General features: G+C 48.8%; 1 protein-coding gene across 1 annotated transcript in view; it reads left to right on the top strand.

Annotated features, from left to right (window-relative positions):
• LOC147684091 (uncharacterized) overlaps nt 1–24,269 on the top strand; it is a 224,995-nt gene that overhangs the window by 50,489 nt on the left and 150,237 nt on the right. Inside the window, exon 3 of the mRNA XM_086944452.1 lies at nt 8,456–8,653. Within this exon, the coding sequence (XP_086800578.1) occupies nt 8,456–8,653 (198 nt within the window). The remainder of the gene's footprint in view (nt 1–8,455; nt 8,654–24,269) is intronic.

The following is a 24,269-nucleotide window of genomic DNA, read 5'->3' as shown; positions in this document are numbered from 1 at the left end:
CGTGTTCCCTGGACCCACAGAACACACGCCAGACGTTGTGGTGTTACTTGGTAATCTTTATTGCATTTCAATCATGGTCTGTCGTACAGCGCCCCATGTCCTGCGACCTCTCGCCCTGAGGTCCGGTCCTCGTGTGTCCCCTGATCCCTCCCCTGACCGGATGTGGTGTCCGGTGTCCCTTGTCCCTGACCCTCGCCTTGCAGGGTCCTAGTGCCACCTGGGCACAACACCTCATAGATTGCTGCAAACTTAGCACCTATTTTGCCTCCTGTAAAGTCTCCAGCAGGTGTGGGAGTAGCAAATCAGCATATGTCTGGTAGAATTCCTTCAGGATTCGTTCCGGGCCTGGTGATTTACAGCGGGCCATGCTTTGTAGCACCTCCCGTAATTCCTCCACCTGGAGAGCTGCCTCTAGTCCCTTCCTCTGTTCCTCAGTGATGCGAAGGAGGGGGGAACACCCGACAGGTACTCCCTCCACCCCCCATCAGACGGCATGGACCCTGGGACCTCATGGTATATCTTGGCTACATGATTGAACAGCACAGAATTGACATTCACCTGTGTGGTGGCTATGGTTCCATCTTGGTGCCTTAGTGTGAGTATATGCAGGGAAAGGACGCTCCCGCTTCAGTAACCAAGGCAATTACTTCTTAAATCTTCACCTTCTCTATGGAGCAACTGGCGATACTTGCATCAAAAGTGGACACAAAGGCGCCCGCGCGGCCTCCTGAGGCTTGAGCTGGGAGCTAGTTATAGCAAATTGCTTATTTTAATTTACATTGCTGATACTATTTCATGTAATTGCCAATTTTAAATTTCGTGTTGTTCCTATTTGTTTTTCGCCTTTTTGATCTGGTTCGAATTGCCTCAGCTGCTAAATTAAGGAGGGAAGTGCGGGAGGGGTACTGGCTGTTTGGTACCTGGTGGAGGTCCGGACATTAGGCTGCTAATCCCCGGGGTGGCTGGAGCGGTCCCGCCATCTTGGTAGGAGGCGTAGGGTCAGCGGGCCAGTTGTTGCGGCCTCGCTTGCCTCGTCTACCGGTTTAGCATAAAAGTGGACACAAAGGCGCCCGCGCGGCCACCAGACTCCTGAGACTTGAGCCGGGAGCTAGTTTTAGCAAATTGCTTATTTTAATTTACATTGCTGCTACTATTTCATGTAATTGCCAATTTTAAATTTCGTGTTGTTCGTATTTGTTTTTCGCCGTTTTTTATCTGGTTCGAATTGCCTGAGCTGCTAAATTAAGGAGGGAAGTGCGGGAGGGGTACTGGGTGTTTGGTACCTGGTGGAGGTCCGGACATTCGGCTGCTAATCTCTGGGGTGGCTGGAGCGGTCCCGCCATCTTGGTAGGAGGCGTAGGGTCAGCGGGCCAGTTGTTGTGGCCTCGCTTGCCTCATCTACCGGTTTAGCATAAATGTGGACACGCGCAGCGGGCGCGTCCGCGCCGGGACGACGGCAGATGCCAGGACCCCTGCTTCTCCCAATGGCGTCGCTCTCAGGTATACCTGCGCCAACCTTTAGGGTCTGGCCACTAGGTGCCCATCAGCACCTTGGGCCTTTCAGGAGCCATACTTTGTGTGTAAACTCTGCGCCTTTGAGGTCAACTCTGAGGTGCAGGTTATTTGTCCTTCTAGTTACACCAAATTCAATCTCCTTAGCTTAAACTGTCGCTCTTTGGTGAGTCATTATGCATATGTTTTTGATCTCTTAATAGCTGAGGCCCCTGATGTCCTGTTTCTCACAGAAACCTGGTTGACCCAGGATACAGTGGCAAAGCCAGGGCTTGCCCTTCCTGACGGCTATACGATATATTATTTCAATAGAGAGGGGGGAAGCGGGGGGGCATTGCGGTGATAGCTAAAGTTACATTTGCTGTCAATCTGGTGAAGGAAGATATTGCGGGCTGTGAGAACGCTCTCTTCAAAATAAAGCTTAGCTGCAATCTGATCATGTCAGGTCTTTTAATCTATAAACCCCCTGGGCATTCCGGGAATTTTCGCGAAGATCAAGCGAATAAAATTGGACTTATGGCTAGCAAAGCGGCAAATTTTACCATTTTGGGGGATCTTAACCTGCACCTCGAGTTGGAAGAAAAGGCTGAGATCTCTAACTTCTTAGCAGATCTAGAAGCTTTTCAGCTACCGCAGCTGGTGTCGGAGGGCACTCATGTGGCCGGGCATCTGCTTGACCCCATCTTTTCCAATCTTGGATGCTTAAAAACCCTCTCACTGGTCCCGCTGACATGGACTGATCATTCAGTAATTCCATTCTCTCTACTGTGGCAGAGTAGAGCTGACGTGGTTCGTCCTGCTGTGGTGGCAAAACGGCCATGGCATAAGCTAGACCGGGAGGTGCTTGCCGCACGGTTAGCGGAACATAGACCCCAGCTTCCCACAGATATCGAGGAGGCGCATGCGTGCTTTTAGGACTGGCTGGTAGCTGGTCTGGATAGCTGCATTCCAGCAAAGCGGGGAGGTAAGGGACGTGGGCCATCTAATACTTGGTTCACAGATCTACTAAAGCAGGAAAAGAAGGGGTGCAAGCAATTGGAACGTGCCTGGCGTCACTCTTATGAGCTGTCGGACAAAGCTGTATATCGAGGGGCAGTCGAGGATTATCAAAAGCTTATCCTCAAAACACGGGCAGAGTTTGTTGCGATAAAATCCTGACAAGCTCCAACCCTACCAAAACCATCTTTAAATTGCTTAAAAATATGTATGAAGAGTGCAGGTCTGACCAGTATCTCCCCTGTAGTGTCCAATCATCATTGCGAGGCTTTAGCTCTCCACTTTGTGGAAAAAGTGTAGTTGATTTACCAGGGCCTCTCTACAGGGAACACCCCCACTGAAAACGCTGTGCTAGCAGGGTCAGACAATGGGGTGAATAATGGCTTGTTATCCCTGCCATTGTTGTCGCCTGAGGAGTTTGAGATCTTAAGTGCTAAAATCAAGTCAGGCGCACCAGCTGACCTGCTGGCGGCGAGGTATTTTCGCCCAACCTCTCATCTCCCCGGTGGCTCTAGAACTGGTCAACCTTTCACTGAAATCAGCCTCCGTCCCAAGGGCGTGGAAGCATGCTAAAATAATTCCATTGCTAAAAAAGCCATCACTTGACCCGGACGATCCAGGCAACTATCGCCCTATATCTCAGCTCCCTTTTATGGCAAAAGTGGTGGAGGCACATGTAAATTCCATCTAATTATATCGATGAGCATAACATCTTTGACCCATCCCAACATGGGTTTCGCCCCCACCACAGCACGGAGTCAGCTCTTCTTGCGGTCACGGAATCCATCCGTAGCAGGTTGGATCTAGGTAACTCTGCGACCTTGGTCCTGTTGGACCTAATTGCCGCATTTGATACGGTGTCACATGAAATCCTTCTTCAACGTCTCTGGAGGATTGGCATTAGGGATGTTTCCCTGGAGTGGAATCGGTCATTTTTGGCTGGGCGGTCGTTCCAAGTGTCTGTGCCACTGTTCCATTCCCAGGTGCATGCCCTGGGACGGGGGGTTCCTCAAGGTTCCATCCTGAGCCCACTTTTATTCAAACCTGTATGTGGGACCTTTGGCGGAAGTGGCCAGAGGCAGGGGGCTGTCCTTGGTGTCATATGCAGACGACACCCAGCTGGTGATCACTTTCTCTAAAAATGCCGTACCAATATGGAGAATTTTAAGGAGGATCTATCAACTATCTCGGACTGGATGAAGGCTAATTGCCTTCAACTAAATGCCAGCAAATCCGAGATTTTATTGTTTGGAGATGACCAGGAGCTCTGGTCAGAGCAATGATGGCCTGATCATCTGAAACCTGCGCCGTCACCGAAGGAGACGGTAAAGAACTTGGGTGTTTGGTTCGATACTGGACTAACATTCGATAAGCAGACAAGAGCTGTAGCCACAGTGTGCTTTGGGCTTTTGAGAGGACTGAAGCCCTTGCTTCGCTTCTTTCCTCCCAAGGTACGTCAAACCTTCTTGCAGGCTTCCATTCTTGCGAGGCTTGATTATGGCAACGCCTTATATTTAGGTGCCAATAAAGCTAGCATCAAGCGTCTGCAGAGGGTCCAGAACGTGGCAGCGCGTATGCTGGTAGCACTCCCAAGATCTCACTCAGTGGCCCGGGTGCTTTTGAAGCTGCACTGGCTGCCAATCGAAGCCCGCATTCAGTTTAAGGTATTATGCATTGCGCATAAAATTATGTGGCTTCAAGCCCCAATGGGGTTATCAGGGTTACTGAAGCCCTATTTGCCCAGACGCGCACTGCGTTCGGCTAACCAGGGTCTGGTCTGTGTCCCTCGAGTTAAGAAAGCAAGGGCAGGAGGTCGTTTGTTTGGCCTTCTGGCAGCCAAACTGTGGAATTCCCTTCCAGTAAGCATTCAAGCTACCCCCAATCTTCTGACATTTCGGAAGTCCTTAAAAACTTGGTTGTTCCCCACTATCTGACCTGATATTTGTTGCTTGCTGTGTCTCCCTTTCCCTTGTCTGGTCTCTGGTTGCGCTGGGACACCTCGTCGCTGAGGCAGCCATGCGCATTACAAATCCTGTATAAATAAAAGAAATAAATAAATCTGACCAGGCAATCTAACCTATCCCATATCTCCCCAACCCCTCTCTGTGCTTGGAGGAGAGAATTGCAGTCTGGTTCTGATGTCTGCTTCCAGCTTTGGAGTCTAGTCAGGCTATCCTCCGCAGTTGTCCTTTTTCTACTCGCCTCCTTGTACCCCCACTCTAGACAGGCATTCCCCTTGGGTGACCACTTTAAGCGTGTCCCATCCCACACCTCTGTTTGTGGTCAGCCAATTCATGCCTAGGTAATCTGTAATGCTCTCCCTGAGTTCCTCTCGGAATATCACGTCACTCAAACTATCTGGTCGCAAGCGCCACAGTGGGACCCTCGGTCTAAGTCGCTCTGGTCCCTGCTCCAACATTACCGGGGCATGGTCTGACAGAAAACAGCCAAGCAGTTTGGTTTGTGATACAGCTCCACATGCCTCCCGAGAAAGTAGGAAACGATCGAGCCTACTAGAAACCTTGCACGCCTGTGTGTAACAAGTGTAACCCCGTTCACCCGCATGTGTTTCACGCCAAATGTCTATGCCATGTAGTCAGCTCATCACGTCTCTTAAATCAGTCGACATGTGGGGGTTTACTATGGTGTTTCGGTGGGTGCCTGTCTAGCGCGCCATCCAATACACAATTAAAATCCCCTGCCCATAATAGTGGCATCCCAATGTAGGGGAGGAGTAGCTTTTCTATGATGCTGAAGAAGTCACCATTGTCTATGTTTGGAGCATAGATTTTCATCAGGCACACCTCCGCTCCATTGAGCTCACCATGCACGAGCACATATCTGCCTTTCACATCTGCCTCGTACTTCTGTAATTTAAATGGGACCCGTGGAGCCACCCAGATTGCCACACCCCTAGCATATGTGGAATAGGTGGATGCAAATAACTGTCCTCTCCATTCCTTGTGGAGCTTCTGTATTTCGGTGTCTCATAGGTGTGTCTCTTGCAGAATCGCAACATGAGTGCCCCTTCATCGTAAGTATGTTTGTATTCTATAGCATTTCACAAATGAGTTTAACCCCCTCACATTTCATGTAATGAATTTATACTGTCCCATTTCTCCCAGTCTGTGTCCCTCGTACCCAATGTATGTACGGTCAGTGTTCAGCCACCATCGCTGCCACTGAATCAATAAAGCGTGCATCCTGTTGTATTCCCCAATCCTACACCCCCCACCCCATCCCCTGAACTTCACAAAAATATAATCATCATCGCTCCTGCCACATAAACCAAATAGCATAATCCACAATATACACACACACACACACACACACATAGTATGAATCATTAGTTTCATCATACCTACATACATTTAATTTACAACCATCCATAATATGTCTTCCACAAGGTCAGGGCCAGTGCACTTCTCGGGCTTACTACGCGTCCATCAGTTGCGCCCCCCCAACCACGGTACCCACACATACCACTATCATTCCAGGGAACTCACACTTTTGCACCAAATTTGCATCCAGAGAGGGGAGGATGTACTGATCTGCAGGACAATAATAGAGAAAACTGAAATCAAGAATATAGAGAAGAAAACAGCAGTACAGAAAGAATTAAAGCGAGAGTTGGGGGGAAGGGAAGTTGTCCACCTGTCTGATGGTGTAGCCCATCTCAGTCTATCCACTCTTCAGGTGAGGTAGGTTGGCCCCACCACGGTGCAGTGGCCATCCAGAATGGGAGTCCAGTCCGGCTGATGGTGCTACGCATTCTCTAGTTCTGTATCCTATTCAACCTCCCATATGTGTTTCCCCGGTCTGTGCCCGAATCAAGGGTCCTCCAGCTGTGGAGTGTACTCTACTACATCCCCCATGCTAGCTTTGGAGCTTGAGGCTATTACTACCTCCCCTAAGGCCTTTGCTGCCTCTCGTTCAGCTTGTTACGTTGAACGATCCATTCTGGGAAACCTGTCTGCACTGCCAGAGTTTGTCTTCACTAATTCTAATGATCCGTCCCTGCATACCACCACTCATTGTGTTGATCGTGAGACTTTTCTGGAGCTTCTGTTACAGCTCATGGGATAGAGGAGCATGTACTGGATGTTCATGGCCCGCTGCTTCTGTTTCACTCTACTGAAAGATGCTCTCTGCTGCTGCACCAAACAGGTGTAATCTGGGAATATACAAATTACCTGATTTCCAAAGGCCAGATCTCCTTCGCGCCTAGCCGCCTTAAGGATGCAGTCCCTGTCTCTATAATTTAATATCTTTGCTATCAGGGTCCTGGCAGGGCACCTGGTGGTGGTGGTGCCATCAGCGATTGGTGCACCCGCTCAATTACGAATATCGCAGAGAGTTCCTCTTTGGGAAGTGCCTCCTTGATCCACCACTCTAGAAAGAGTTCTGTTTTTTTTTCCATCTGCACCCTCTGAGAATCCTACAAAACACAGGTTGCACCTTCGGGAGCGCCCCTCTGCATCTTCGGCCCGGCATGACAGGACTATTGTTTCGAGAGATAGGTCTGTGAGCATTGCCTTTAATGTAGAGACTTTGTTTTGTAGCTCACTAACACTTCTGTGGCTATGGAGCGTTCTGCAACAGTGCGGAGGTCAGTCTGCAGCAGTCCAACATCCAGTGACATTGCGCCTATTTTTGCCTGAACAGCTGAGCTGGAGGCCTCTCTATGGCTGCGAGGATTTGGGCTCCAGTGGGTTCCGGCTGTATGGCGTCGTCCTCCAGTGGTGACCTGCGTGAGGGGTCTGGTCTCGAGGCCCCCTCCTGCACTGTGTAGTGATCCGTTTTCATTTTTTGCACCCCTCTCTGTGGCTTGTCCTTGCCCATGATATGGTTTGTATCTGGGCTGGTGGGCACACACGGTGACCCTAAGTTCCTAGGGTATCTTTATCATCTGCGTGGTTCGCCGCAGCTATTTGACTGATGCCCCACCCTGGGTCACAATCCAAGCAATCGACAGTGACAAGGTATGTGGCCCCACCAGTTCCTGTTTGTGTGGAGTCCACACACCAGTGATTATCTCTGCACCCGGGGTCTGTGGGCCCCAGAGGCAATATGCCTGCTGCATGGGCCTCAATAATGCCCAAGCGATTGCATTCAGATTCCTTATGTCCCCATATTAGCCTGCCTTCTGTGAAGCGTGTGTGCCATTATCATATTAGCATGATTGAGTACGTCAGGGAATAGCTCTGAGCTTTGGTTCAGTGACTAGTCTGCGTACTCCCAGGCCTGGTATGAAAGATCAAATGTGTGGACCCGCCCAATGCAGTTGCTGGCACTCACTGAAGTTCTTGGCCTCGAGGCTGCTGTCCTCCTTCAAGCTCAATTGCTTCTGTTATGGCAGTGTAGATGAGCAGTTCCTGAGGGGGGCACACGGGGGCCTTATCACTCGGGAGCAACCGTTTTGGAGGAGGGAGATGCTCTTTTGTAAACCTATGGTTGTGTTCGAACCACCCGTGTGTCACTGTGCCGTGGGTCCATGAGGCCTGGCAGGTGTTTTTAAGCGCTGGCACCCCCCACTCATACTCCCTGAGGCACCAAGCTGGACCGGGGCTATTTTGACGGAGAGTGGGGGAGAATCCCTGTTGTGTTTGCAGATATTGGGTCACGGTGTTCATCTGTTTAATGAGGTCTCCATGATAAATAGCTGGTGTTTCAGAGAGGCAACAATTTCTTACCTGTAGCATTAGGTTTGTGGCTGTGGTCCATTCTAGACTACTGGTTGAAGTCTGGCCTTTTTTCTTGTCAAAAACTAGATGATGAAATAATGGACAACACACAAAGCATGGTTTCAAGCTTCAAAACTAAGGTTAGAGGTAAAAAAACGCTTTCACTTGTGGTGGCTAATGGGGAAGGCAGATGGGCATTGTGTAGAAAAGTGACTCCCGATGTTAGAAAAAGGTTTACTAATTTGTGTTTTTCTAATTGACAGGAACTCTTCCATACTGTGCACAGTATTCTGGACAAGTTGACTCCACAAATGTTCCAGCAGTTGATGAAGCAGGTTACTGACCTTCCCATCAACACGGAGGAGCGACTGAAGGGGGTCATTGATCTGATATTTGAGAAGGCCATTTCTGAGCCAAATTTCTCTGTTGCCTATGCCAACATGTGCCGTTGCATGATGGGAGTAAGTTAATTGGTTGCTTTGGTCAGAATAAGGGCTTGTACTGATATTTAATAGTAATATGTTCCCAGTGCACTTCATTTGGGTCATGTGCTACAAATTTAGGAGTAATAATTGTTCTGTTTGTCCAATGAGGGTTAGAATAAGGGTGGCACAGTTTAGGAACTTGCACACTTTCTCCCGTGTCATGTCTGTTATCTGTCTCACATTGAACTTTGTGTTGTGTAGTTCACACTAATCCGTAGGATCTGCGTGTTTGTTGGACAAAAACTTTGGATGAGGTGCCTATACTGATTCCAAGCACCCCCTTTGCCTAAAGACCAGCTAGCTCAGTGCCATCATAATCCCCCCTAACCCTGCCAGGGAGCGAATAGCTTCTGGCAACCACTGAAAATGACAACCCTGTCCCCTCAGGGATCATGGTAACAGATCAGAACTTTTCGCTCAGTCACTCATTCTCTTTTTTTCTCAGAGAAATATACAGAGTAAACGCTGGGATGTTTTCAATATATTTATTGAACCAACGTTATTCTTGTATAAAATACATGTGCTGCGATAATCAGTAGACCAAAGCTGATGAAAGTGATTACGAGCACCAAAAGAGTAAATAGTAAATACAGGTTTGAGGCATGTAAGCTGTAGATCACATGCTTTGCATACTCCTGCTATCTAGTGTTGGGTCCGGATGTTTGCAGTTTGTTTTTCTCCGAAGAAGTCTTTTCCAGTGATGAGGTAGGTGACTCTTACTTTCGGTGAAAGTACGCATGGGCATCGACTCCATTGTTAGATTGTTTTTTTCCGCCATCAGGTTCGGATGTGAATTGCTGCGCTCTGGTTCGAAACTGTATCTTCGGTTTCCCTCAGTGCGCAAGACTGTATTGTTTCGATCGTGTATCCCATTCTCCACGTATCGTATGTACTTCTAAAAAAAAAAACCCTCTTTCGATCGGGAAGCTCATGGAAGGCAGTCGAACTTATACGCGTCGGTCCGCCTCGCAGTCGATGGAACGGACTCAATTCAAATTCAGCCCTCGGTGCCACGCAAAGTTTGCGCGCACCGACTCGCACAAAGTGTGCAACCTGTGCTTGTCTCTGGAGCACAGAGAACAGGATGGCGACACGTGCAAGGCTTTCCGCTCCAAGAAGACGCTTCGCGACCGCCAGGCTCGACGTAGCGGCATGCAGAGTCAACACGCAAGTTCCATTCCGGACTTCTTCGGAGAGGATTCGGCACAGAGAAGCCGGAGATGCCATGGGAGCCAAAGAAGAACAGGATCCCATCTCTGACTACGGCTCCGAGGGGGACAACAAAACCCCACAAGTCCAGCGTACCATGAGTACAGATCCTTCCTTGCCCCAAATTCAACCTCAGTCTAAGAAGGCGACTCTGGTCCAACCCCCACCTCCAGGCCACGGTCGGTACAGAGAACATGTTTCCTACGCCCCGTCGTCTGCTCGGCACCGAAACACACTCAAAAGCCTCCCGGAGCCCCGCTGCCTGAAAACGGGCTCCGACCTGAAACCTTCGGGATTAAAGTTGAAGCCAGGGTCCGGCCCGCCCCCTTCGACGCCGAAAACACTTTCGGACTCGAAATCATCAGGATACAAAACCTCGGTAACAAAACCATCGGCACCGAAACAACCGTACGTGCCAATTCCATCTCAAGAACAACATTTCGATGCTCCACCTACCAAACCGAATCCGAAACAGACAGTTGTACATCCATCCAACTACTGGAAATATCACCTCAAAAGTGACCCTTAAAAGGAAACCTGGCTCAGAGGAGACCTACCACATTCCTTTAAAGAGGAAAAATGTTGGGACTAATCCTTCTCCCCTTCCATCTCCTTCTCAGCCTCAACCTTTAATGATTTCACCTGAGCACTCGCCACCGCATTCACCTTAAGATCAGGATGATGAGGATAGAGATGGGGCTGGGGACAATGCACCATTACTGCCAGACCCGTGGGCAGATTATAATAGGGACTCTTCCACCGGAAATGATCCTGACCTATACCCTACCAAGCCCTCTCCACCGGACAGCGTTGGTTACATAGAACTGCTGGGTAGAGCTGCCAACTACCATGGTGTACAGCTGCACAAAGAATCCCTTGAAGAGGATTTCCTTTTTGAAACACTTGGCAGCACACAAGTCATCGCACTCACTCCCCATGCTCAAGGGTATGATCAGGCATGTTGATGACATATTTAATGACCCCATTAGGGCCTGTAGCCTTACCCCTAGGGTAGATAAAAATTACAAGCCAGCACCATCTGACCCAGTGTACATAAAAGGACAATTACCATTGGACTCCCTAGTGGTGTCCAACGCACGTAAAAGGGCCAACTCCCAACTACAGGGGATGCTCCACCTCCAGATAAAGCATCTAAGCTTATTGATGCTTCGGGGAAAAGGGCAGCCTCTCAGGGTCAAACTTCTGGCACATCGCTAACACGCATGCGCTGCTTGCAAGGTATGACAGGGCGCATTGAGACGAGATCGAGCAGTTGCTCTAATTTCTGCCCGATGACCATAAATCTAAAGCACAAGACTTAGTGAGGGAAGGACCGCTCTTTCCAAATAATGCAATCAGGTGCTCCCTAGATGCTGCAGACACTGCTGCTAGAGCTGTAAACACCAGTGCCCTTTTAAGAAGGCACCCCTGGCTGTGTATCTCAGGTTTCAAACCTGAGGTTAAGACTTCCATACTGAACACACCCTTTGACAAAGAACACCTCTTTGGTCCGGTGGTAGATTCCTCACCGGAAAAAATAAAGATAGATACTTAAGTGGCCAAATCCATGGGAGCCCTTCAGGTAAAACAAGCACGTGGTTCCTTTTGGCGCTCCTTCTACCCTAGAGGGTCCAAAAATACCTCCTCAGAGACCATCGCCACGTACAAGGGCAACAACCAACCCTCTGCCTCTAAGGGTTACTTCAGATGGGGTTACAGAGGCAACAACGGCAAAGGTAGAGGCTCAAATACACGCACCTCCCCCTCCAACACAAACAATTGACTTCCCTAAACTTCCCCCCGAGACCATTTAACACCTGTCAGGGGGCGACTTTCAGATTTCCTACCCGTCTGGCTGTCCATAACAGACAGGTGGGTGCTGGAAATTATCCGTTCTGGTTATTGCCTGGAGTTCACCAACAATCCTCTAAACATGGGGCTATAGAGTCCGTACCACCACAACACCACAGGTCGGCATGTACTCCTTTTACTTTCTAATATCCAAAAAGAGCGGTTCTCTCAGACCAATTTGGGACCTCAGTACTAAATCTTTGAATATTCAGACCATTTTCACATGGTAACAATCCAACAACAAGTACTACCACTTCTCCAAAAGGGCGACTTTCTGTCTACTCTAAACTTAAATGACGCCTATTTCCGTATTCCAATTAATTCCGCTCATCGCACATTTCTCAGATTTGGGATAGCGGGTCAGCATTATCAGTTCAAGGTACTCCGGTTCGGAGTCATCACTGCCCCCAAAGTCTTCACAAAGTGTCTGGTGGTAGTCTTTGCTCACCGGAGAAGAGAACACACCCATATCTTCCCCTACTTGGACGACTGCTTCATCAAAGCCAGTACATATCCAAAATGTCTCCAGCACACTTGCAAAACAATTCAGTTACTACATCAATTGGGTTTCACAGTCAATGTGCTAAAATCACATCTCAAGCCTGCCAATACTCAAAACGACCTAGGAGCCACCTTAAATACTCAAAATGCTCTGTTCTTTCCCAACACAGCCAGAATTCATAACATTCAGGCTTTAGTTCTCAAATTTCAATCCAACCACTCACTTCCAGCTTGGATCTATATGCAGCTACTGGGAATGATGGCATCTTGCATCATCGTTGCACATGCGTCCCCTTCAGGACTGCTTAGCGAGTCAGTGGAACCAATCACAGGGTCTGTTAACCGATCTAGTGTTGGTAAGCGGCCATACATCTCGCTCTGCAGCGGTGGAACACACAAGATTTATCAAAAGGACGGCCCTTCATAGACCCGGTTCCACAGATAGCACTAACAGCGGATGCGTCCCTCACTGGCTGGAGAGTTCATCTTCAGCACCACACACTGCAAGGCCTATAGAGTCAACACCAAAAGTTGCTCCACATCAACCATCTAGAACTGCTTGCAATCTTTCTAGCTCTCAAGGCATTTCAAATTCACCTGGTGTGCAAAGCTGTCTTGGTTCGTCCCAACAACATGACAGCCATGTATTATATACAAAAACAGGGGGGGGGGCACACTCTCTCCAACTGTCCCACTTAGCCCAAGACATCTGGAGGTGGGCCATTCACCACAAAATCTATTTCCTCGAGGAACACCTCCGAGGAGTGAAAAACCCGATTGCACACCTCAGCAGACAGGTAGCAAATACACAAATGGGAAGTTCACCCTCAGGTTCTCCTCCCATACTTCCATAGTTGGGGGGCGTCCCTCAGATAGATCTGTTTGCCACACAACAAAACGCAAAATGCCAAAGCTTCGCCTCCATTTATCCCCACACCCGCTCCCCGAAGGAAATGCACTGTGGATGAACTGGTCAGGGATATTTGCTTACAGTTATCTGCCTCTTGCACTCATCCCATTAGTGGTTTGGAAGCTCAGGCAAATATCCCTCATACTGATCATAGTAGCTCCCACATGGGCCAGTCAACCATGGACCTGTCTGCGGTCCCGCATCAAAAGCTGCACCTAACATCCAGTCTCCTCACATACAGCCAAGGAGAAATCACACCCAGATCCCAAACAACTGAACCGTGCGATCTTGCTCCTGAAGTCAGAGTTTGGTTATCTGAACCTTCCACCACACTGCAAGACCATAATCAAGGAGGTCAGAAGGCCTACCACAAGTGCCTGTTATGCAGCTAAATGGAAACGCTTTGTTATTTATTGCAATAACAATCACATCAACCCTCTTGATGCTTCAGTACAAAACATCATCTGCTATCTGTTACACCTGCAGCAGTCAGGATTAGCTTACACTTCCATCTAGCTACATCTCGCCGCAATAGCTGCATATCTACAAAATAGGTAACATTTGTCGCTATTCAGAGTGCCCATAGTTAAATCTTTCATGGAAGGACTTTAGAGTGTTGTAGCACCAAGGCTCCCACCTGCCCCAGCATGGAAGCTTGACCTAGTCCTTACAAGATCAATGGGGCCACCTTCTGAACCAATGTATAAATGTGAGCCACAGTTTCTCTCCTGGAAGACTGCTTTCCTCATTCCAGTCACTTCACTGAGAAGAGTGGGTGAACAACAGGCACTAACCATAGAAGAACCTTTTTTCCAACTGCACAGAGACAAATTGGTTCTTCGTACAAACCCCACATTTCTACCCAAGGTAGTGTCTGCAGTTCACATAAATCAGTCAGTAGAATTAACTGATTTCTTCCTGCAACCTGATTCTGTTGCAGAATGAGCTTTACACACCTTAGATGTCAAAAGAGCACTTTTATATTACATCGAAAGAACAATCATTTTGTAAGACCAAACAACTATTTGTTGCTTTTGCACCACCTCACAAGGGCAATCCTATCTCCAAATCAGGTACTGCAAGGTGGATTGTTAAATGCATTGAAACCTGTTATGCAAAAGCAAAACGGGCTCTAACTGTACCCCCTAGAGCGCATTCCACTCACAAGTTAGGGGCTACTATGGCTTTCTTAGGAAACATCCCCATAGTTGACATCTGTAAAGCTGCAACATGGTCTACATTGCACACATTAACCAAACACTATTGGGTAGATGTGTTAGCGAGCCAACAAGCTAATGTGGGCCAAGCAGTACTTAAAAAGACTATCAGACAACTCCAGTAGCTACAGGTTAGCCACCGCTTTAGGGGAATACTGCTATATAGTCTATGCAAAGCATGTGATCTACAGCTCGCATGCCTCGAACTGATAATGTTATTGTTGGAAAACTAGGCAGTATCTCTGAGGCCTGCACAATCAACATGACCACATTTGTCCTTCACTGGGAACCAAACACCCCATTGTAGTGCTTGACTCTTAGAGGGCAGCATTGCAGAGCAGTCTAAGGCTTACTCAAGGGAGGTGGTGTTGGCTAGTTATCGCCATTTACCAGTACGAAGAAAAAACACTTAAAAATTGATTGTCCAGTCTGTACTTTGCTTTATAAAAGGAGGAGTACATGTATTAAACACACACACTACTCAATACTATGCAACAATTTACAAATATACATAAGCTGTTGAAATTACCTTGTGACTTTGCATAACATTCCCATCCCTCCCGCGGGGATGGTGGGGCTAGTACCACCACTCCTGTGAATGCATATCATCTTGCCCTCAATGCAGTGGGTTGACCATAACCTGCAGTGCGGACCTTGCCCACTGGCACCATCATAGTGGCTACCCACCCCTTCCATCCCAACAAGCATTTAAAATGGGCACACCTGCATGGTGAAACATAAACCCGACTGAGCATCTCATACAGACCATACAGTATACACCTCTACATCTTAAGGGCTAACAGTCTGGGTTGTTCTTCACCTAACGCAGCAGCAAGAATACATGTTTAAGCATCACTTAAAATGACAGTACTTATGACAGCTGATAACGGTTATAATGCATTGCAATTAAAGCCCCTAAAAGGCATCACAGTTATAATCACAGGATTAAGCGAATACAGCCAGACACCCTTCACCTCTAGGGGATGCCCTTCTCCAGATATCCCCAGCTCAGCCCTTCATACCCTGGTGCCGTCCCCAAACAGCCCCCCATCTGAAGAACAAAAGTTCCAGACCCAGGTTGCTGTTGACCGCTGGCAGAGCACTTGAGGGATAATTTCCATGGAGTCCCCAGAGACTTAGGGGGGGACTTCACCTCTTTGTGCTGGGGGAGACTGCGTTGCACCTGCAGCCCCCCCTGCACCATGTCACCCACTTTGCGGTGACCCCGTCCTCCTGGGGTCACCACACACAGAGAACGAGCTGTGTTTCCACGCAGGCCGGTCCGGGCCTGTAAGGCATTATGGGGCGCTTTCTTCAGGCCCATGAATAATAGAGCACCGGCTCCCCTACTGCTTGGGGAGAACCACGCTGCCCTCATAGGCGGCCTCCCGCCTCTTCCGATCTCCTTTGGGGGCACGGTCCCACCAGAACCCCTTCTTGCCAGGTGAGCTATGCGCGGCTCGGCGAGCCACCCCTGGACGCCCTTCTCCTGTTTTCGGTGCCCCGGTCCCACCCGGGCACCCCGCATTTCTGCCACGATGGAGAGCTGCTCGGGGACCCCACCCCCGGCGGCTCCTACCGGCTCCCTGACTGGCCAGCACCCTCGCGTGCTGCTGCGGGAGCTGGGTAGACACGGAGACTCCTGCCGGTCCGGCTGTACCTCGGCAGCACTCCCTCTCCTTCAGGGTTCACCGGGTCCCGGAGTTGGGGATCCCGCCCCCCCCTGTCTCCCAAATGAAGACTTCATGGGGGGCACAACGGCGCTCCCCGACTTGACTTCGGGGCCTGATATTGGGGTCCCGGGACTCAGGACCCTCTTTGAGGGGACCGTGACAGCGCTCCTCTCCCTCCTGTCTTCAGGGGTCCAGGGTGGGCTCCAGGCACCCCCCTGGGAATTATTTCACGGGGTGCCCGACGGTGCTCCCCAACTTTCTCTTCTTGTGGGGCAGCCCCCGGGACCTGACCCACCCGGGGGCACATCTAGGACTGGCGGCGGAGCCCCACCCGCTTCGTCGTCGGTCCTCACAAAGGTCGTCTACCTTCTAGGGGGGGAAGTATCTCGGCCCCCAGGCGGCCGATTTGCACCACTTAGGCCTCCTCTTGCTTGTGCTGGCGCGCCCCAGCCCCTGGGAGCACTTTCCTTCGCCCTCCTGGTCTCGAGGAGGGTGAGCTCAGCAGGGAGCTGTCTTCACTGGCTCCCTGCACCAGCCTTGCACCTGGCTCTCCTCCTAGACCTCTCTTCTCCTTGCCCAGAGGCACAGGCTTCTCCTCACTGGTCGTGGACTCCACTGCAGGCGCAATCCAGTGTCCTGAGACAGCCGGGGGTTCTTCCTTTCAACTGCCCATGGTGCCAGGCTCCAGCACCAGTCTTCTTCAGCAGACCACACCCCAGAGAGAGCTCCTCTTCCTGTGCTAGACCTTTTAAAAGAATTTGGAGGGGGCTCCGCTGACCTATCCTGCAGAGACACATCACTTCTCTGCCCCTGCTCCCTCCTTCCTACCCAGGCCTCGGGGATAGTTAAAAAATGGCGTCGTCCAGGGGTCTCATGCCACATGGTCTCTGAAAAGCCCCCTCCCCCCCTTGCTGCCTTCTCTCCAGAGCAGCTTGGTGCTTGGCACCAGGTGACGGCTGCTGATAGATAACCTGCAGCTCCACCCATCATCTCTCCCTTTTGGGGAAGAGACCTTCGCTGTTGGCATGCTTGCCTTGACGGGCTCCGCCTTTGATGCTTCAGTTTGGGGAGGAAGGTCATTAATCCAGCGTGGCAGGGTCACACCCAGCCAGGCTCTGGTTATGAGCTGAGTCAGAGGAATATGACATTTCTGGATGACCCAGAAGCAGTACAGATATGGCTTTGGACTCAGCAGAATACTACTTTTCACATAAGTTACAATGTACTTTGGTGCGTGTCTGGAATTTGTAGGCCCTAAGGACGTGAAACTACCCCATGTGATCCCCATCTTCATAGGAGAATAATGGAGTGTTCCTTTAGTAAAAACAGTGAAGCACACTGACTTTCCCTTGCAGATTTCTTCCCATAGTATCAAACCTATTCCATGCCATCACCCAGCTCTGCATAATTCCTGCCACTCCATTCTATCTGTACCTGCCCCTTGGCTGCACACACCAGGAATCTCCCCTGCGCAGCCCCTACACATGTGCACACGCATGTACTTACGTGTCTACATATAACCAGTCTGGTGCCCCCTATTCCGGCTGCAGCGCAGCGGCCTACTCTCACCAGGGGGACAGCGGTAAAATCCACATGCAGTCTCTCATCATGGGTTCATTGTCAGTGAGTCCCAATTTCGCTTCCCTCAGCACGCCGACAGCAGAGCTGCTGACGCCCCCGGAGGGGCTCTACATCCAGGGATTGGTGACATCCTTCACCTGTGGGGGCAAATCCGGCACGCCGCACGGGACTCCAGGGTCCAGGAGTCCGTGCGTAATTTTACCTGCACGGAGGCCCGCTCACAAGACGCCCAGCTCCTCTTAACGACTCGCAGGACCCGCTGGCGCGGGTCCCGCTTGCTTCCCTCAGCACGCCGACAGCAGAGCTGCTGATGCCTCCGGAGGGGCTCTACATCCAGGGACTGGTGACATCCTTCACCTGTGGGGGCAAATCCGGCACGCCGCACGGGACTCCAGGGTCCAGGAGTCCGTGCGTGATTTTACATGCACGGAGGCCCGCCCACAAGACGCCCAGCTCCTCTTAACGACTCGCCGGACCCGCTAGCGCGGGTCCCGCTTCGCTTCCCTCAGCACGCCGACAGCAGAGCTGATGATGCCCCCGGAGGGGCTCTACATCCAGGGACTGGTGACATCCTTCACCTGTGGGGGCAAATCCGGCACGCCGCACGGGACTCCAGGGTCCAGGAGTCCGTGCGTGCTTTTACCTGCACGGAGGCCCGCCCACAAGACGCCCAGCTCCTCTAACATCATCCGGCCCACGCGGCGCGGGACCCGCGCGGGACGAGCCGGACGAAGCCCGGACAAAGGGCGGGCCGTCTGAGGCCGTCCGGGGCAGGAGGAGGCAGGGCTGGCCCTCCCCCCCCCCCCCCCCCTTACACCCACCAGCAAAGGTACTGTACATTTTTCGTCGGTCTACTGACTCTGGTCATAAAGGTCTGGAACAATGGGGAAAAGAAAAAACCCAGAGGATCCTATTGACGTTGTCGGAAGGGCTACCAAGGGAGGAAAGCATCCAAAGAGGCAGAAGTGTAAGACCGCTAGAAAGCGCCAGCTCCATGCAGGGGGAAATTGTGTAATGGACAGAATCGATGAATTGGTCCTAGACTGCACTGATTTGCTAACTGCCATCCCCAACCTAGGGGGTGATGACTGTGAGGTAGTCGGCTCAGGGGGCGGAAAGGGCGGAAAGAGTAAAATAAGGGGGCCAGCAGTTATACCGGAAATGTTTATGGGTAAACCACATTCAGGGGACAAACCGTCATTACTTAAAAATGGCGAGGATAAGTCAGATGAGAGCGAACCTAATGCGAACCAGAGCCCTGAAAACCTTTTAAATCTACCCTGTACTAATAAGTTCGCTGTTTAAGCCCAAATCGAAAATTTTCATTTAGTAAAGGGGTTGGATATGACAGGACCTGGTCTAAGTCCAACAGAAAGCACCTCTGAGGCAGCCTTGAGGTAGTTGACCAATCTGATAACCCTCTGTTTAAACTGGTAACCCATTTATGTGATCTAATAAAGGGTATGCAAGTTAAGATTGACCACTTAACCACTGTTGTTAGCAACCTAAAGGTGGAACATAATAAAGTCCCTGTAGCATCCAAAGCCCCTAGCACCAATCAGGTAGGCGTTTCAGGTCATGCAGGAAATGCTCCCTCCTTGTTAAGTAAAAAGCCTAGATTAGATGTTGCTGCACCTAAAAATTCTAGAACTAGTGAGGCGGTCAGATCAGGAAATTTAGTGCATGTAGAAAAACACCTATCCCAGGGCCTTGATACAATCCCAACAAGTGGCGTATCGGGGCAATCGGGATGTAAACGACCTCTTAGGTTAAACCAGGCTGACAACAATCCCTTATCTAGCCGGCAGCAAGTGAGCTCTATTCCATTAAACTCTGGGCTCACTAAATGTAATCCAAATACTATCAAGTCACCACCAGTATATTTGATTAATATACCCAAGCTCCCTGTTGGCAGAGAACGTGAATCACCTGATACTCTGACCAACAAAGATATCCATTGGATTAGGCATGTAAAGGGTTGCAGGTCGGTGATTAGGGAGGATATTCTCCGTGCAAGTAGGCTTACTTCCCAGGGTGATGCCTATGATTGCATAGAACTTATTCTAAAAAATCCAATGGTAGCCAGAGAACTATTAAATTTAGAATTTAGATCTTGCTCTCCGAATTATTCTAGGATCCAGATGAGAGCAACCCCCCCGCAATTCTGGAAGTCTATAAGAGGGAAGCAGGAAGATACTTTTCATGGGGAAAGCTCGAGATTAGACTGCAACGATTGACTTCAATTGCAAGTCCCAATAGAAACATCCAACGAAGTAGTTAATAGTGAAATAATTGGTCAGCAACTTAATAGTATTACAGTAAACCCTCTTAAAAAACAAATCTTACGATCTGCGTAAAGCAGGACTTTGGGGTAGTAATAAAAATTATATCCACCAATCATAGGGATCTGCAGGTACTAAGTCTTAAGTTTCCAAACCAAGTACCAGTCTATGTTTATAACATATATGCGAGAAGTACGGGGGGTAGAACATCTGAGGTGCTATCGCTTCTGGAAGAATTATTGGAAAGTCATTATTCGCCCTCTAACGTAATTGTTGGGAGGGATTTTAATGTAAATTTTGAACCACTTTTGAAAGGAAGCTGGAACGTGTCGGACGAGGAGGACAGGGAGTGGGGGATTCCCAAATTGGATATTGAACCGGTCAGCAAATGGACAGATATAGTGGTCCAAATGAACTCCATCTGCCTAAACAAAGGTCTAAGAGCAATTACTGGAAGGACCACAGGTGATAAGGCTGGGGCATTCACATTTAAAAGTGGTACTCGCAAGAGTAGAATAGATTATATTTTGCTTAATCTGGGCCTGTGGAGATTCCTCAAGGACATGACGATTATAGATAGGGTTGAGAGCAATCACAATCCCCTGTCTATGAATCTCACCTACTGGGAATCTCATGATCATTCTGGGGTTATGATGGTTGTCACTCCCTCCCATGATCCCATGATACTGTGATATCTAATGACATGCGACATGTCCGATGGCCCAAAGTTTCACTTCATAAAGAGAATGTGGATTTTAAAAACAGCAAGCTTGACAAAGCGAAATTAGATTTATTGTTGCTATCTGAACTGGACAATAACCTTTTAAAACTAGAAGAAGGGAATAGGATTCATGAGGTTCTTTTTGGAGAACTAAAGAGACTTTTTATTAAGCCATGTAGGCGGAATGGTTCCCGCGCACCGGAGGTATCACGGTGGTACTCTGGTGAATGCAGGAAGGCCCGCCTTGACCTGGGAAAAGCAATCAAAACATGGTCGACCGAGAATATTAGGGCGGCCAGGCTGACTTATAAAACCGCTGTCTCAAGAGCTAAGCGTGATTGGGATGAGAAAAGGTGGAATGACCGTAAGGAGGCAGGATCTTGCAAAGACACGCGAAGATTCTGGAATGTCTATAAGTGGGGTGTGGATGCCAACCCAGATAAGCCGCAGAATTGGGTCCCCCAAGAAAAGTGGGTAGAACATTTTCAGCCACAATATGCTAAGGGTGAGGACTCGCAACCAATAGTGGAAGTCCCTTTTGAACCCCTAACTGAAGATCTTTTTATCCTGAAAGATGTTCAGTGTGCTTTAGATCTAGTGGTCCCTGGTAGAGCGCCAGGCATCGATGGCATACCAGCGGATCTATTTCTGCAAGACAAGAACTCCTGGGGTTATTATTTACTCCTTTTATCAAACATGATCGCCAGGGGAACCCCTGTACCAAGCTCTTGGAACGGGGCGGAGATCATACCCGTTTTTAAAAAAGGGGATACGTCCCAACCAGGAAATTATCGCCCAATCAGCCTGATTGACACCTCTCAAAAAATATTTGGCAGGCTGGTTTTAAACAAAATTCTTGACTGGGAACGCAACAATAAGATCTTATCCCATTTGCAGGCAGGGTTTAGAACTTCAATTAGTACGGTTGACCAGGTGCTGCATTTTGCCATGCTGTACTGGAAGACAGTGTTAATTGGACATGGAAGTCTATATGCCGCTTTTATAGATTTAAGAGCGGCATTCGACCTGGTTCCACGTTCTACGTTATGGAATGTCCTCAATGGCATGGGTATGCCAGGGCCTCTCCTATCTCTGGCAAAAAGACTCCATGAACAAAATTATGCACAGATCAGGTGGGGGAGTCCTGGGAATGTTACCCTGCAGTTCCCAGTGGAAACTGGAGTACGCCAGGGCTGCGTCCTGGCGCCAACTCTATTTTCCTTATACATTAACGATGTGGCTAAAATCCTAATTGACTCCAATATTGACGCACCGATCATTGCTGGAGCAAAAGTTCCCATTTTAATGTTCGCCGATGATTGTCTTTTAGTTGCAAAAACTCCAAGTGGGCTTCAAAATGGCTTGAGGCTCTTTGAAGAATTCTGTACAGCACGGGGTTTAGAAGTAAACGTGTAGAAATCGAAGTTTTTGACTTTTAATGCCTCTAAATCTTTTAAGGGCACTGTGACCATGAACAAGCGGCCTCTGGAAAGGGTCCAAGCCTTTACTTACTTGGGTGTCTGTATCCAGCACAATTTGTGCTGGAAACAACAAATTGAGCTGGCCACCCTAAAACATAGGCAGTTATCTGGGGCCCTGAGCCTGGAACACTTTAAGTCCCTTACCAAACCAATATCTCCGGTATTGGCGGTTTATAATGGTAAAGTGGTCAGTTCCGCTTTATACTGGGTTGAAATGTGGGGAACTGAAAATCTCAGAGGGATGTCAATCTCTGAAAACTCATTTTTAAGGAGTTTAATAAAATTACCCCAGAGTACCCCTCTGAACCCTATTTTTTATGATCTAGGGTTGTTCCCAATAGCGCTTATAGCATCTTTACGACCAGTTTTATACTGGAGGAGGATTTGGACCACCCCGGAACTAGAAATTTTTTCAAGGGGCCTACTTGATATAATTACTAGTGATACCTACCATAAAATCAAGTGGTTAGGGCACATCAGGGGCCTCTTGATTGATTTGGGTTTGCGGGATGATCCTATAAACACTAGGTTCCCTCCTAAAAAGGTACTCATGAATTTGTATTGGCAGCTTGTGGTCTCCAGGTCTTTTAGGTCTATTGACCCCAGGTCTTTGACCGGATTATTTATGGATATCAAAGACGCACCAAAGTTGGAAGCCTTTTGGGATGTTATCCTAAAACCCCTAGATCGTAAACTGTATTTTCAATTGAGAATTGGGAGTTTACCGGTCGGGGCATTCACTAGCAGTTGGTCTGAGGGAGCCAAGGCTGCTTGCCCATCATGGTCAGCGCTCTCGGAAACCGTAGGCCACCTGCTATTTGAATGCCCAGTGTACGCGGTGCCCCGGAGAATATGGCTTCGCCCAATGTGCAGGCTGATGGGCACCGACAGGGGGTCGGTGGCAGTTAGAATTATTCGTTCCTGCACTGATATGACAGTTTATATAGCCGTGGCAAAATTCGTGGGCTGGGCCTGGACCATTAGAAGTAGAATGCTAACTGATTAACATGTATTCATGGTGCCAAATTCAAATTTTTTAATCCAATGTATATTAATTTAATGGATATATAGTTTTTTATATGTAAATATGTACAAATGTTAACATTATTTATATGTCCTAAATTTGTATTTATATGTACTGTTTGCTTTTATGACAATCGTCGAATAAAGCTTGACTGATGACTGATGAGACTCTCCCACAGTAAAAGCTCAAAAATTAGGTGTACAAAAAGCAAAACATCTGGACGGTTCTGATGGTCAGAACCACCTTACAACAGTTGCTTACCCAGTAAACATTTGTTCTTGGCATGTACAGCTGTAGATTCACATGCACCCACCCGCCTCCCCGGGTACCTGTAGCTGTTGCAGTTCTCTTTAGTATACATACATACGCATGGACATCTCTAATCTACTCTTACTTACTCCATTCTCACCCTCTGCTGGAAAACAATCTAACAATGGAGTCGATGCCCATGCGCACAATCACCGAAAGGAGGAGTCACCTACCTCGTGACTGGAAAAGACTTCTTCGGGGAAAAAAAACTGCAAACATCCAGACCCAACACTAGATGACAGGAGTACGGAAAGCATGTGACTCTACAGCTGTACATGCCAAGCACAGATGTTTACAGGGTAAGTAACATTATCCTTCTACCATGGTGCCAAGACAATGCATATATGCAGGCATATAATACAAGATAGTAATCAGGCATACTCACACTATGCGAACCCTACTCTGTGTGCGCCTTGAGTGTGTAGTGTAAATCCAAGAATCCCCCCAAGGGATGATCCAATCCCATTACCTGGCGGGAGAGAATGTTGGCCCCTGTCTAGGTCACAAATTGGACATCCCTCACGGAGATGCCAGACTGCTGTGTGGTGAAGTTGTGGCATGCAGGGACCCTCAGTGTCAGTTTAAGTGCCTTCTCTACTCATCCTATGCGATGCAGATTATTTATAATAAAGCATCCTTGCGATGTACGTATAGATAAGCAGTGGTATGAATATGTAGATAGCTGTCGCCCCGTGCATGAAGATAGAACAACATTTGTGCGTAAAGGCCTTGTACTTGGTGTTCAAGGCATCATGATATTGTTATGTGAAGCCAGATGTGTAAAAATAAGTAGCTTCTGAGAAACTTATCTAACATTGTCACACATGCGAATA

The sequence above is a fragment of the Lissotriton vulgaris genome, chromosome 11, assembly GCF_964263255.1.
Source record: "Lissotriton vulgaris chromosome 11, aLisVul1.2, whole genome shotgun sequence".
In the NCBI taxonomy this organism is placed as follows: domain Eukaryota; kingdom Metazoa; phylum Chordata; class Amphibia; order Caudata; family Salamandridae; genus Lissotriton; species Lissotriton vulgaris.
This window is presented reverse-complemented; position numbering and strand designations above follow the sequence as displayed.